This window comes from Dipodomys ordii, unplaced genomic scaffold, assembly GCF_000151885.1.
Source record: "Dipodomys ordii isolate 6190 unplaced genomic scaffold, Dord_2.0 Scaffold37, whole genome shotgun sequence".
Taxonomy (NCBI): domain Eukaryota; kingdom Metazoa; phylum Chordata; class Mammalia; order Rodentia; family Heteromyidae; genus Dipodomys; species Dipodomys ordii.
The window spans coordinates 9,767,629-9,780,800 of NW_012267253.1; the positions used below are offsets into that span (position 1 = coordinate 9,767,629).

The following is a 13,172-nucleotide window of genomic DNA, read 5'->3' on the forward strand; positions in this document are numbered from 1 at the left end:
TCTGAATTTAAATGTCTACCCTAAGTCTCTCAGCTCAAGCAGGTGCACTCATTTCTCCATGTGATGTTTCTAACTTGATTATGTGTGTCTTAGAGTCGACTTACTCCACCCTGAATTCCAGAGATTCTTGCTAAGCATTTTATTTTTATTTTTTGCCCTAGAATTTTTCTTCTTCAGAGCAACTTGTCTTATGGTTTATTTTGGTTTGTTTGCTTTTGGTTTGCTCTTTTGCTTACCATCTATTATTTGAGATAAATCTATTGGTTCATCATATATATATTTTACACACATACACACATATAATCTGAACTCCATTCAAATGTTGCCATCGCCAATGACTCTACTTGTTCTTCTTCTACTACAAACTCTTGTGTTAAGACTCTTTAGTGATTTCATTTCATTAAATGTAAAATGAAATCTAAAGCACAGCTGCAGTGTTTTGCTGAGCCTGCCCCCCACATTGACTTTTTCCAACTATCTCATGTCCCTTTCCCTTGCTCCCTCATCATCTGTCTGAGTTAATGTTTCTACATTGCCAATCTCTTTCTAATTCCCATTTGTTCAGCAGCACGTAGCTGTTTGCATGAGTCAATGTTATCATTCTGTCATAATCAGGTTAAATACTTCTTTCTCAGAAGATTTTGATGGAAATCCTTAATTGTTCTGTCTAAATCAGGCATTCTGTGTCACTCTCCTTTTAGAGAATAGAGTCATGATGGGAAGAGTGACCATATTTTGGTCCCTAAACAAATTTGTATCCATTGTCTACTCAAAAAAGAAAAGACTGTTCAGTTTCCTAGGAGTTCTTTTCCACTGCCATGTCTTTGTTTCTTCCTCCTTAAACATACAGCATCATTGTGGAGTATATTCACCTAGGTTCTTCACATTTCCTAAATGGAAGCTAAACTTGTTTTTCTAATACTTTCTCCAATTTGGACTCTCACCGGGGGTGAGTAAATGTTTACCTGCTTCAATCCTCACCCTTTCTTGATATTGTCCAATTTTACACATTTTGCTGTCTTCAGGGTATGAAACTAAACTAGAGCTGAACAAAGTCTTAGTTCTATTACCATGTCTACGACCGAAGTACTTTTTCATGTGCTTACCAGACATTGCTTCTTTTGTTCAGCACTATTCACATTTAAGCTTTTAATTCTTACTGACTTTAGACACGTAAATGTTTTATATTTGTTAATTCAATTGTGTGTATTGGGAGTTTCTCTGCCTAATCTATTTCCTTTCACATTTTAATTTCTTTTACAAAGGAAAGTGTCAAGATTTAGTTACTTTATCTTTTTACTTACAATTTGTGATGTTGGATCAGTTACAATAACATTCCTTCTAAATGTTTCATTCTTTTGGCTTTCATTTTTAAATAGTTAGTGCACCTGGAATTGAGTTTCTTATATAAAATGGGAGGTATAAATCCCCTAGCATATTATTTTGCCATCTGAATTACCAAATGTCCAAGATCAAATTCTTTCCTTTTGCCTCTGATATTAAATTCTAGATCTTTTAAATATCTTATTTCTTGGGCTGGGAATATGACTTAGTGGCAGGGTGCCTGGGTTCAATTCCTCAGTTCCACATAAACAGAAAAAGCTGGAAGTGGTGCTGTGGCTCAAGTAGTAGAGCAATAGCCTTGAGCACAGAGATGCTCAGGGACAGAGCCCAGGCCCTGCATTCAAGTCCCAGACTGTCCCCCCCTAAAAAAAAAAAATTGTGCCTGGATTAGATTCTTCATTTTACTCCATTAAATTTTTTAAAGTTTAAGTGTTTATCTATGCTTCAATTCTATTTTATTTTCTAAAATATGGTTGTTTTCAGAGTTTTAATATCTGACAGAGTATGTGAGCCCATCCTGCTGCTTCTTGAGTCTATATTTGACTTTCTGGTCTATTAGTTGTAGTAGAGTGAATACATCAATATCAATAGCCAAAATGACAACCACTCTTGGGACTTTGATTGAAATTGCTTAATTGATCAACTTGGCTAGAATATTTTTATGATATTGACATTTTTGTGATATTGAGTTCCAGCTTTTTAAAATTATGTAACTCTCATTTTGTCTAGGATCATTATAATTTTCCTAAAAATGTTTTACAAAATTTCTCACAAAGTTCTTGCTTATCTTATGTGAGCTTTATTATAGTTTATTTTTGAAAGTTCTCTAAGTAAATTCTAATGATATTTTTGTCTTTATTATTGTAGAGATACATACAGATTGTATGTGTTGATTTTTCTGTGAGTAATTTTTAAAAGCATCAACATTGATTTTTCAATCTCAAAGAGATTTATGACTCTTTCTTATCATGGTAGATCTCTGGAACAAAATAAAGTATGGGCAAATATTTGGCAAGATTAGTTCCACCTGTGGAGAAAAAAAAAAGGATACTTTGAGCCTTATAGCCATATCACCAAAAACAAATTTATAAATACCCAAATGTTACGATATGTTTTGGTGAAAAGGCTTAGGAGGATGGCTTATCCACTATTTGGGTTTCCCATTTTTGTAAACTATTATAAGACAGCTTAAACTATTGATAAACCAGCTTAAATTTTAAGCTGGGCATGGTGATTCACTTCTTTAATCCCAGTTAGCTAGAGACAGAGACAATATTATAATTTAAGGCTAGCCCCTGGAAAAACCTTATCAATATTGACCTCAAAAAATATTCCAAATAGTGGTTTAAGCCTCACATCACAGCTACTTAGGAGGCAAAGATATTCTGAGATTGGCCTGGGAGATGTACAAGTCTATAAACGAAGGAAACTTCTTTAGAGCAAAAAGAATTACATGTGTGATTCAAGTAGTAGAGCCCTTGTCAAGCAAGCATAAGGCTTTGAGTTCCATCGATTCTCAGTATTGCCAAATTAATTAACTAATTAGTAATTAATGAATAAGAAAGCCGATGGTGCATTTTATGTTGCCTACACACAAAAGGGTCCAATCCATACTTAATACCAAACCTCATTTGGTAAAGCAGTGCTTCCTGTCCCAGCACTCTTCATCTCCATGCGCCAGCTGCACTGCACTTGGTTTGTCCTAGACTCACCAGGCTGTACTAACACAAGGTTTAGACCTAAGGTTTATTTTCTGCTTCTTTCCCCTGCAACTTCATCATCATGAGTTCAGTGAACTGATTGGTTAACTTATCTCACTCTTTTGGAACTCTTCTGTTACCATATACTCATATACCCTTTATGCCACAATTGATCATTGTAGTCCATACTGAGTGTGCAGGATTCTTTCTTTACTGTTGTTTCCCTGGTGAAATGCAAACTACCTGTGGGTTCATAGTTATATAGTCAGTGCACAGCTCAGGCAATAGCATATCACAGATGTTCTACAAAAAATAAAAAAAAAATAAATGGATCTTTTTTAAAGCAATGTTCTTACGTTCATGAGTATGTTAATTGAATCACTCATAAATAATTATATTATAAATAGTTATGTTATAAAAAGTAGCACACATGCAGTGCAAAAGATCTGAGCAGCAGTCGATCATACAAGGATAGACGGTCACTCTAATTTCTCCATCTATGGAGTTTTCTTGAGGGAGTTTGAGATTTGAAATTAGACCAATTGGGGAAATAAACACATCATACAGACCAAGGCAAAATGAAATAGAAGGGTAGGCCACTTGTCTGTGCATGAAGAAGTAATTAGTCTTTTATTTTCCTTTGGCCATACTGGGGTTTCAGCTTGCTAGGCACGTGTTCTACCACTTGAGCCATGCCCCCAGTCCAAGTAGTAATTAATTCTAACTGGGCTAATCAGAGAAAGCTTTACAAAGGAGAGTGGAGTGGGCCATGGAGAGGAGAAAGCATTCCAGGAGTAGCAACATTTTACACTCAGGTACCACAAGTGAGTAAAGTTAGAAAGACATGCAAAATTGACTCAATCTGACAGAAATGGTGTGGCAGACTGCAGACTAGAATGTGGCAGGCTGATAGAATGTTGCAGCATCCACTATAACAGGAGAGTAATGTTCTTGGAAGTGCCCTGTGTGAAGGACAGACATTTGGGAGCCACTGGCTTAGGACCAGGTTCTGAAAGTCTACATATAAGTAATCACACTTTGAACTAATCAGGAATCACAGTTAGAAAATTAGATTCAATCAAGGTAGTCTTTTTTTAAGTTTATGATTGGTCAGACATAACTTTAAATGTTTCTGTTGCTTTCAGTCTTCTTGAGGAGAGGATTAATATGGGCTTACATTGATGGTAAGAAAGTCAATTTGTGGCTGAGATACCTAAAGAAAACGTTTGGAAGGCAATTGTCAATGTATAAAATCAAGAGACCAGTGAAGTGCTGAGAACTGACAGAGAGAACACAGGACCTGCGCATAGCTGTCGGTGAGCTTGCATGTATATCAGCCGGAAAAAGTGAGCACGAAGTGGAAATGTCCTTCAGTAGTCTGTGGGAAGGGAACTGACTACAGTTTGGGGTTTGTCTAAAAAGTGGGAGAAATCTATATGAGGGTAAATTAATGTAATGATTAAACATTATAGGAAGGTAGGCCAAAATTGTCCATCTACACATTCAAGTTCAGTCACAGTGAGGATGGAAAACAGGAATAAGATAACCCTTAAAGAGAACCTTGGAATTTTGTATTTTAAAGTGATTCCCTAATGTTTGGGGAGAAAAAAAGTGGATCCTTATAAATCATTGTATAGTAACTGAGATTTAGCTTCAGGGCAAAGCTCAATGAGAGAAGTCAGGGAGGGTCACAAATTGCTACATTAAAATCCATCAAGGTTGTGATAAAATTTGTAGAATATGAGACCAGATGTAAAATCGATAGCAGGAAGTTAAGTGTAACTTCAAAAGTCATGTTGTAAGGGGATGGTGTGTTTTTAGAACTATCTCTTTCTCTAGCCATATGAGATAAATGTAGTAAGCAGGCATATTTTGAAGTTAAGATAATAAACAAGGAAATTCAGAAAAAAAATGTACATTTCTTATTGATTTTCTGGATTGATGTTTGAGTTGTACATTTCCTAACTACATCATAGAAATCACCTTTGATGCATGTAAGTTAATATTAGGAAAGAAAAGAACAAATGTATGTATAACAATAGAGATAAAAGATGGATTGAGTGTTCTTTTGTTGAAACTTTTTGTGGAGAAAAGGGAATTGGAAGACCAAAGTAACACCTTTCTCTCAGGAAATTCTTTGTTGTTGTTGTTGTTGTTGTTGGTCATGGGGCTTGAACTCTGGGCTTGGACGCTATCCCTGTGCGCTTCAGCTCAAGGCAAACGCTCTACCGCTTAAGCCACAGCGCCACTTCTGGTTTTCTATTGGTTTATTGGAGATGAGAGTCTCACAGACTTTCCTGACCAGGCTGGCTTTGAACTGCAATCCTCAGATCTCAGTCTCCTGAGTAGCTAGGATTACAGGCATGAGCCACTGGTGCTCAGCTTCAGGAAATTATTTCTAAGTCCCAAGGTTTAAAAACAATTACAAATTTTTGAGCTAAAAACTTAGTGATGAATCATACAAATTTTAAAAAGCTACTTGCTTGGTGAAAAAGGAAACGCATATGTTTCCTTAAACATTGCTTTTGCTTTTGTTTAAATAGCACAAAGCATACAGTTTTTAACCCTTTTTCTCATAGTTACCATTCTTAAGGAAAGTAATAATTGTGCTATTAATATGAGCTTACCTTGTCCTTATCCTATAATATTATTCTTAATATACAGGTTGGAAAGCTGAGATTCAGAGAAATTAGAAAAGTTGTAGGGCTCAGTGGATAAAATCAATCACAAATCTACCTAACTTGAACCCCACTACTTTCTGTAAAGAAAACTATGGTTTTGGAAGCAGCATCTTTGTGTTGTCTTCAACTACTATGAGTTTGTTTTCCTGTATATATAAATAAACACATGCAGAGCCACAGTTATTGCCTGTATATGTGTGTGTGTGTGTGTGCATGTGTTTGTGTGTGTGTGTGTGTGTGTGTGTGTGTGTGTCTGTATGTGTGTGCCAGTCCAGAAGTTTGAACTCAGTGCCTGGGTCATGTCCCTGACCCTTTTTTTGTTCAAGGCTAGCTCTCTACCACTTGAGCCACACCTCTACTTTCAACTTTTTTGGTAGTTAATTGGAGATAAGAGTTTCATTGTCTTCCCTAAAAACTGGCTTGGAGCCTCAATCCTCAGACCTAAGCTTCCTGACTAGCTAGGATGACAGGCGTGAGCCACTTGTGCCTGGAAATTGCCTAATTTTTAAATGTGTGAATACATAGATGTTTAAAGTGTATTCCTTCTGTACTTGTCTGAGGACATGATTTCTTTTTAACCTTCACTTTATCACAAAATGATGCCGCGTGTAATATTTCCAAGCAGTAAATGCACAGTTGTATTAAGAAATATTTTATTAACAAAACAGTAAATTCCACTTGCTTAGCATTTCCAATAATGGATAAATTGGCGCCTTGCAACAGAAAAACAAAACAAAACAAACCCCTTAGATACCCAATCACACAAAGTACTAGAAGGGTAAGATCACGTGGCCTTTCTTGGATGTCTTAGGGATTGACCACCTCACAAATTATTGTCGCAATTTTTGTTTTGAAAAAGGCAACACATTACATGGATTACAAAAACAAAAATAAGAAGCAGATTCAATCAGAAAAATTACAGTCTAGAGATGTAATCAAATTTATGCCAGGTTGTGTGAGATTCTCTATTAACTGCAAACTCCGCAAGAACCCTGGTTCATTTGGTATGACGTTATGTAGATCTTATGCAAGTCTTTTCTCTCTCTAACTCTGAGTTTCTCTCTTTTCTTTCACCATTCAGGGAAAATAACCTCTAGTTTTGGTGTAGTTCAGTAGGATTAGAAATAATTTTATATCCAATAGGGGACTATATTATCATATGGAATTTAAAATATTATGCTGGAGGGAAAAAAGTCATTATAATCAATCCCAGACAGCATGTCTCATAGATAGACTGCTTAAAAATACCACTATTCAGTTAATTATCTATTACCTTTTAGATTCTTCGCATATGAAACTAGCTCAAATTCAACAGATCTAATGAAAAAGCAGCCATTTTCTTTCTAATCTTAAGCTGTATATTAGTGGTTTTATGTCTCCTTTTTATTTCACTGGCTTTCCCTGAGTAAGATTGAATGAGAGGGATTGGTGGAAAAAAGACTTGTGAGTTCTTTAACCTGGCAAATTAAAAATATTTTTAAAAAGTTGAAATTGAAGAAATGGGTATTAAATTTTATGCCATCTACTTTCTGGGTCATGAAAAGCCTTTGAGATTTCTTACACAATGTCTTGGCAACTGTAAATTGTGGTGATTTGATATGAATTATATGTATTCCTAAGGTATTCTATGTCAGAAATCCAGGCCATTTCTTGGCATTTTTCATCACTGAAAGTATCACAAAAGATGTTTTGCATTTTTTTGCCTTTGCTGATTAAAGCTAATTGTAAAAGGTATTCTTTTCTTGTATGAAATCTAGTACCATTCTTGATGTTCAAGTAATGTGACCATTTCTTGCCAAAGCATCACCTGGCCATGTAATAACATACTTCCTTTACATTCCTTTCTCATATGAATAATTTATTGCTGTGAACATCATTGAAACAATATGCAAAAACAAGTGTATCATCTATACTTTCTACTACTTAAGGTATGTTAAACGAAACCTATGTTTAAAAATATAGAGGAAAAACCAGAAGCGTTAAAATTTAGTCAATGATCAATTAATAGAGAATGGTTTTTAGAATGGGTAGTAATACAGAGTGAAAAATTATTGAAAACACTTTTTTTTTAGTTGAGAAAGGGTTGACTTTCCAAAAAAAGAGTTGATCATGCACATCAGGTTCAAAGAATACCTAGATTATCTTACTGGAAACAAAGTTTTTCACTTGCAGCAGTCAGAATTAAGGTGTGGATTGATAGACTTTGCTTCCATAACCTGCCCACATAGCGTGTCATACTCATGCAGCAATATACCAGCAATATTCTGTTTGATAAGAAAATGCTCCATTACATTAGGGACTAAAAATCTTCTCAAGGATCCTGGGATGGGGATCTGAATGAAGCAAATCACCCTAATTTGTCATAATACCTTGGCACCACTATCTGTCCTTTCTGTCTCTCCATGTGTCAGTGAGTATTTGCTATGGTATGCATATTTGGGGCATCCATCATATGTAATGGATTCCTGTATGTGTGTGTATGTGTGTATGTGTGTTTGTGTGATATGTATGAGTGAAAATGGTAAACATATATGGGCATGTGAAATTTGGGGGAGAAAAGATTATAAGATACATATGTATATATTTTACCTTCTAATTCACACCTTTCATACAAATACTAAAACTTAATTGCAACAGAATGAAGGCTGTACATGTAAGAAAAAAAGTAGCTGAGTCTTTTATATACATTCATACATATCTTTCTTAGAATAAAACACTACACTGTAATTCTTGTTTAGAAAAGTAAATGTGGCAATTTATAATGGTGGCAAAAAAAAAATCATCTGACTGAAATCATTGTTGCTCCGATGTCATAAAACTTCCTTATACTTAGCAACACTTGTAACATTGAGTTTACCAAAAATGGCCGAAGAGCAGAGATATATTTTGCATTTTCTATACAACAGGCTATAAAACGTCACTTATCACGGTCCAGAAAGCACACAGAGATGGGTTTTATATAAACATATGTAATAACATAGTAAGCGTGCATGAAAGTTTCCCCATGATTGCATCTATGCCCTCTCATTTTTTGTTTTGAAATTTTAGTGTGAAAATGTGCCTTATATTTCACATTAATTATTTTTTTTGGAAAATAAGGCCTCCATACTTTTATATTTCCTCTCACAAACAGAAAGGGGCTTTTTTTTTTTTTCAATGTGTTCCAACACAAGTCTTCAAAAAACAAGCCAGCACTTCATTTCAAATGCAAGTTCCAACCTCTGCTCTGGTTGCACCGGAGTGCTTAGGGGGGTCAAACTCATGAAGGTTTGCAGGGTGGGTTACTCCGATGGACAGTCTTCTCTGACAATCAGACTAACTGACTTCTCAGGAAAGCGCTAGCACTTTGGCTAAATCCAGGATCATAGGTAGCTTCTTTTTTTTAAATTTTTTTTCATGTTATGTTTGTGTTGTTTTTGTGTTGTGTCTTGGTGTTGTAATACTCCTTGCTTTATGAATGCGTGCGGTCATCACTGTCTCTGAGAAATGTTCCAGCAACATAAAGACAGGCAGAGTAAATAAAAACACTGCGGATGTTAGGGAATTTATTGGCCCCTGTTTTTGTTGTTGTTATTGTTTTGCTTTGTTTTGTTTTTTTGTGATTTTTTTCCTTTTTTTTTGAGAAACAAGAGCATGAGATACTTGTTTGTTGATTGGTTGTTTGTTGTTGTTGTTGTTTTTAAAAACAGTCTTCCCTTCCTGATTGCATTCCCTGTCTTCTTTTGTATGTGCTTCATAAAAAGGAAAGTAAATAAGTTTATATTATGTCTCAGATAAAATGAAGACTATTTCTATACAAGGGTCCTTTTTTAAGATCTTGGGATCAGACGTAATACTCTTTATCCTTGTTTTTCTTGTTTTTGTTGGCGCTTTTCGCACTGCTGGGTTGTTTCTCCTTTACAACAGCTCCGTTGGACTGGGCCGAGTTACTGATGTAGTTTCGACTCTCATCCACGTGGTAGGATCCTTCATCTCGGTTTCTGTATTTGTACATAGCGTAGAGGAGGATGAGGATGCAGAGGGCAGCCGCCGCGACGATGCCCACTACCATGCCCGTGGTGCTGCTGGACTCGCGGATCACCTCTGCTGAGCCTGGGTAAGGCTCTCGGCCTCCCACTCGCGTTGGGTTGGCTGTAAGAAACAGGGAGAACAAACAAAATGATATGGAGGTTCCTGAATGCCAGAGAATACATTAACATTTACCATCAATTTTAGCCACTAAGAATGACACCCGCTGCTTTAGGAAAAGCATACTGTCGTTAAAGGGAGATATCCCAATGACTCCTGGTCTGACTCTCTCTGTCTATCTCTGTCTCTGTCTCTGTCTCTCTCTCTCTCTCTGCCTTTCTGTCTCTGTCTCTCTCTGCCTTTCTGTCTCTCTCTGTCTCTCTGTCTCTGTCTCTCTCCACACACACACACACACACACACACACACACACACACAAGAGAGACTTTGACTCAAAATGATCAAAATGCTTGGAGAGAGATTGGCTACCATTTTTTTTTCTTTCACAGACAAAAATCCCCCAAATCCACACCAACTAGGCAGAGAACCATAAATGCAAGATACCAAATGCAATCAGAATAGTCCTACCTTACACTACTAGAGGAAGTCACTTTAAGAATGAAATTGATGTTGCTATGAAATAATTAAAGCCAACACTAGACTGAATCGGGATAGCTAAATTTGGAACTACTTTAGAATCATACAGCCTTGTAATAAACCCAGCGTTAAAGAAGATAATGCCTGTATTTTAAAAATCTAATTGTCTGTTTTTAAAGTGAAATTTTACATCTTTATAAACTAAAGCAGAATTTATTTTTTACTGTTGGAGATTCAGATTCATTTATCTCTATATACATATATATATATACAACATTATATATAGTATGTACAATATTTTATTATATAATATATTTCAACATTGTAATATATTGTATCATATACAACGTATCATATTATATAGCATTGTATATACTATGTTTTATTTAAACATTGGCACTGACTGAGTGATTCTCAAAGCTGAAATTTGGAGGAAATTTTAAATTAACAAAATCAATTTTGAATGCCTTCTAGATTGCTTTTGAATCAAAAGCTCAGCATGTAATAGATGATAATAGACAACTGACTGGCCTAGCTTTATTCCACTGACAAAACCCTCAGCCAGTCCAAGTGATAAGTAAAGCTCTTCCTTTGTACAAGCAATAGGTTATGGGACACTTAATTTCTCCATTGGATGACCACCGAAGGCAAAGAAAGAGCCCTGGAAATTACTAGGAAAATAGAGTAAAGGAAGTGAATGGAGAGTTCTTTTTCTCTATGCACCATCATTTGTTTGTATACTACAAAGCAGTAAAAGTATAGAGAGAAAATATCCTATCTCTCCCTGACCTATGCCATTTTTATCTTTATACGTTGTTTTCTGTCTTTGCTGAATCTCCATCCTCTATCTTGTCCTACAGGAAAAGATTAGCTTTCATATTTTAATAGGTTAAACTATAAAATTAAAAACATTATTCCTGATAAATAGCTCACAATAAATTTAAACTACCTCAAGATTATATAAATATGCCTATTCAAATACAAATAATATATCTTATATGCAATAATTTACAATATTTATATGGGTGATAATATATAACACTGCATACATGTAATATATGGTATGTGTTATATATAACATATATATATACACAATGCATGTTTCTGCATATGGGTGATATATGTGCATACAGATCAAGAAATGAAAAATTCAAGAAGACTAAAACTGAGATTTTATTTCACGACTCCCAAACATTACTCGGTAATTGTTTTTATTATTTCTAAAATGGTTTCTCTTTATTACAGGGAATCATTTGCAAAATCATCTAGCCTTTAGCGCTATGTTATTTTTATTTTCAAACATTATCAGAAAATGTTCTGCCTAAATATGAGATTTTTTTTTGGCAGTCATAGGGAAGGAGTTTTCCTTCCCCAAATAAAGTCACACAGGTACAGTTACTTAGAAAGTAATACCTTTCAGTCTCAAATCTGCAATAGGATGGGTTCTGTTGTATCCTTTAGATCAAAATACAGCAACAGAAATCACTCTATGCTGTTGATTATGTAACTGCTGTTTTACAAAAGCACATGTATGTGGCTGAATAAAAAAGTCTCAGAGTTACTTCCCTGGCCAAAGTAGGAGACAAAACTATAATCAGCATTTGATTACAGTAAATTAATTTCCTCTCAAGAAGCAAAGAACTCACTGTGGTAACTGTCACTAATGGGCCAGACCAAAGGCAGCATTTTCCCTTTTAAATATAGTCATCTTTGCCAAAGAGTGCCAATTAGCTTAGCTGCTGGCTTTTCTCAGTTGACAACTTTCGACTTGTGCCTTTTGGGGAGCATTCTTTTAACATGGCATCCCAAGAGGTTAAAAGAGAAACTTACTTAAATGTTAGCTTACATCATTTTTCCTACCTGATGAAATGCTTTCATATGCAACATATGTTCACAATTATCTCACTTTGTTAGAAAGGAATGACAGAGAATGGAGATATAAGCATTCAGCCCATGATAGTAATTTGTGGATGGGAATGGAATGTGGAGTTTAAATTCTTTCCATTTTTTCTCTTCTTTTTAAAAATTCTCCTGAAGTACTTGAATTAAGGGGTTTCAATTCAACATGTCAATTTGTGATTACAATACATCTTGATCAGTGTCACTATCTAAAATAACAGATACATGCATATTCATATACATCCATGTATAATTGGAAATTGGTATCATAAATGGAATATCTTATCTTAATTTTACATTTAATTATACCCGATATGATTTTCAACAACCTTATGTATAACATTGCAACAACAGATGCTTTCAAACTAAAATGACATTGCAAAGAAAAAAGCAAAACCTAAATTTATTATATGTAGGCATTTGAGAAACATCTCCTATTTACTTGCTTGCTTTGCAACACCGCCAAAATATTGCTTAAGTCATATGAGGCCTAAAAATATTTCCATCTAACCCAAATAGAGAGAACCATTTTTAAATAAGATAGAAAAAGCCTCTCTAAAACTGAAATATAAACCCAATACGGGATCATTTTGTCATTTCCCTCATTTGCATTGAACATTTAATTACATTTACAATAGATATTATTGTAGACCCCTTTTGCTTCCATATCTAATAAATACTTTTTTTTCTGATTATCACTCAAATCTGTGAACTAAATGCTATTGCCCTTAAGTTTTTCCAAAGATCAAAAGTATTTATGTGTTAATGGGACATTTTTCCCAGAGGTGCAATAACTGGCTAGATAAATTTAAATATATTTATGAATTATAAATGCTATTTGACTTATTGATTGCCCTTAATGCTTTATTTTGATGATCACTGAAAAACCTTTGAATGTGTTTCATATTTATTTTAATGTAGAAAATAATATAAATGGCTAGTCAG

The 13,172-nt window shown here is 35.0% G+C and overlaps 1 protein-coding gene across 5 annotated transcripts in view; it reads right to left on the reverse strand.

Annotated features, from left to right (window-relative positions):
- Window positions 1–6,361: 6,361 nt before the first annotated feature.
- The window catches only part of Nrxn1 (neurexin 1), a 1,024,002-nt gene continuing 1,017,191 nt past the window's right edge, over window positions 6,362–13,172 (reverse strand). For all 5 annotated transcript variants that reach the window (XM_013018013.1, XM_013018015.1, XM_013018014.1 and 2 more), the window contains one exon: window positions 6,362–9,856. In XM_013018013.1, coding sequence (XP_012873467.1) covers window positions 9,549–9,856 — 308 coding nt within the window. In that variant the 3' untranslated portion in view covers window positions 6,362–9,548. The remainder of the gene's footprint in view (window positions 9,857–13,172) is intronic.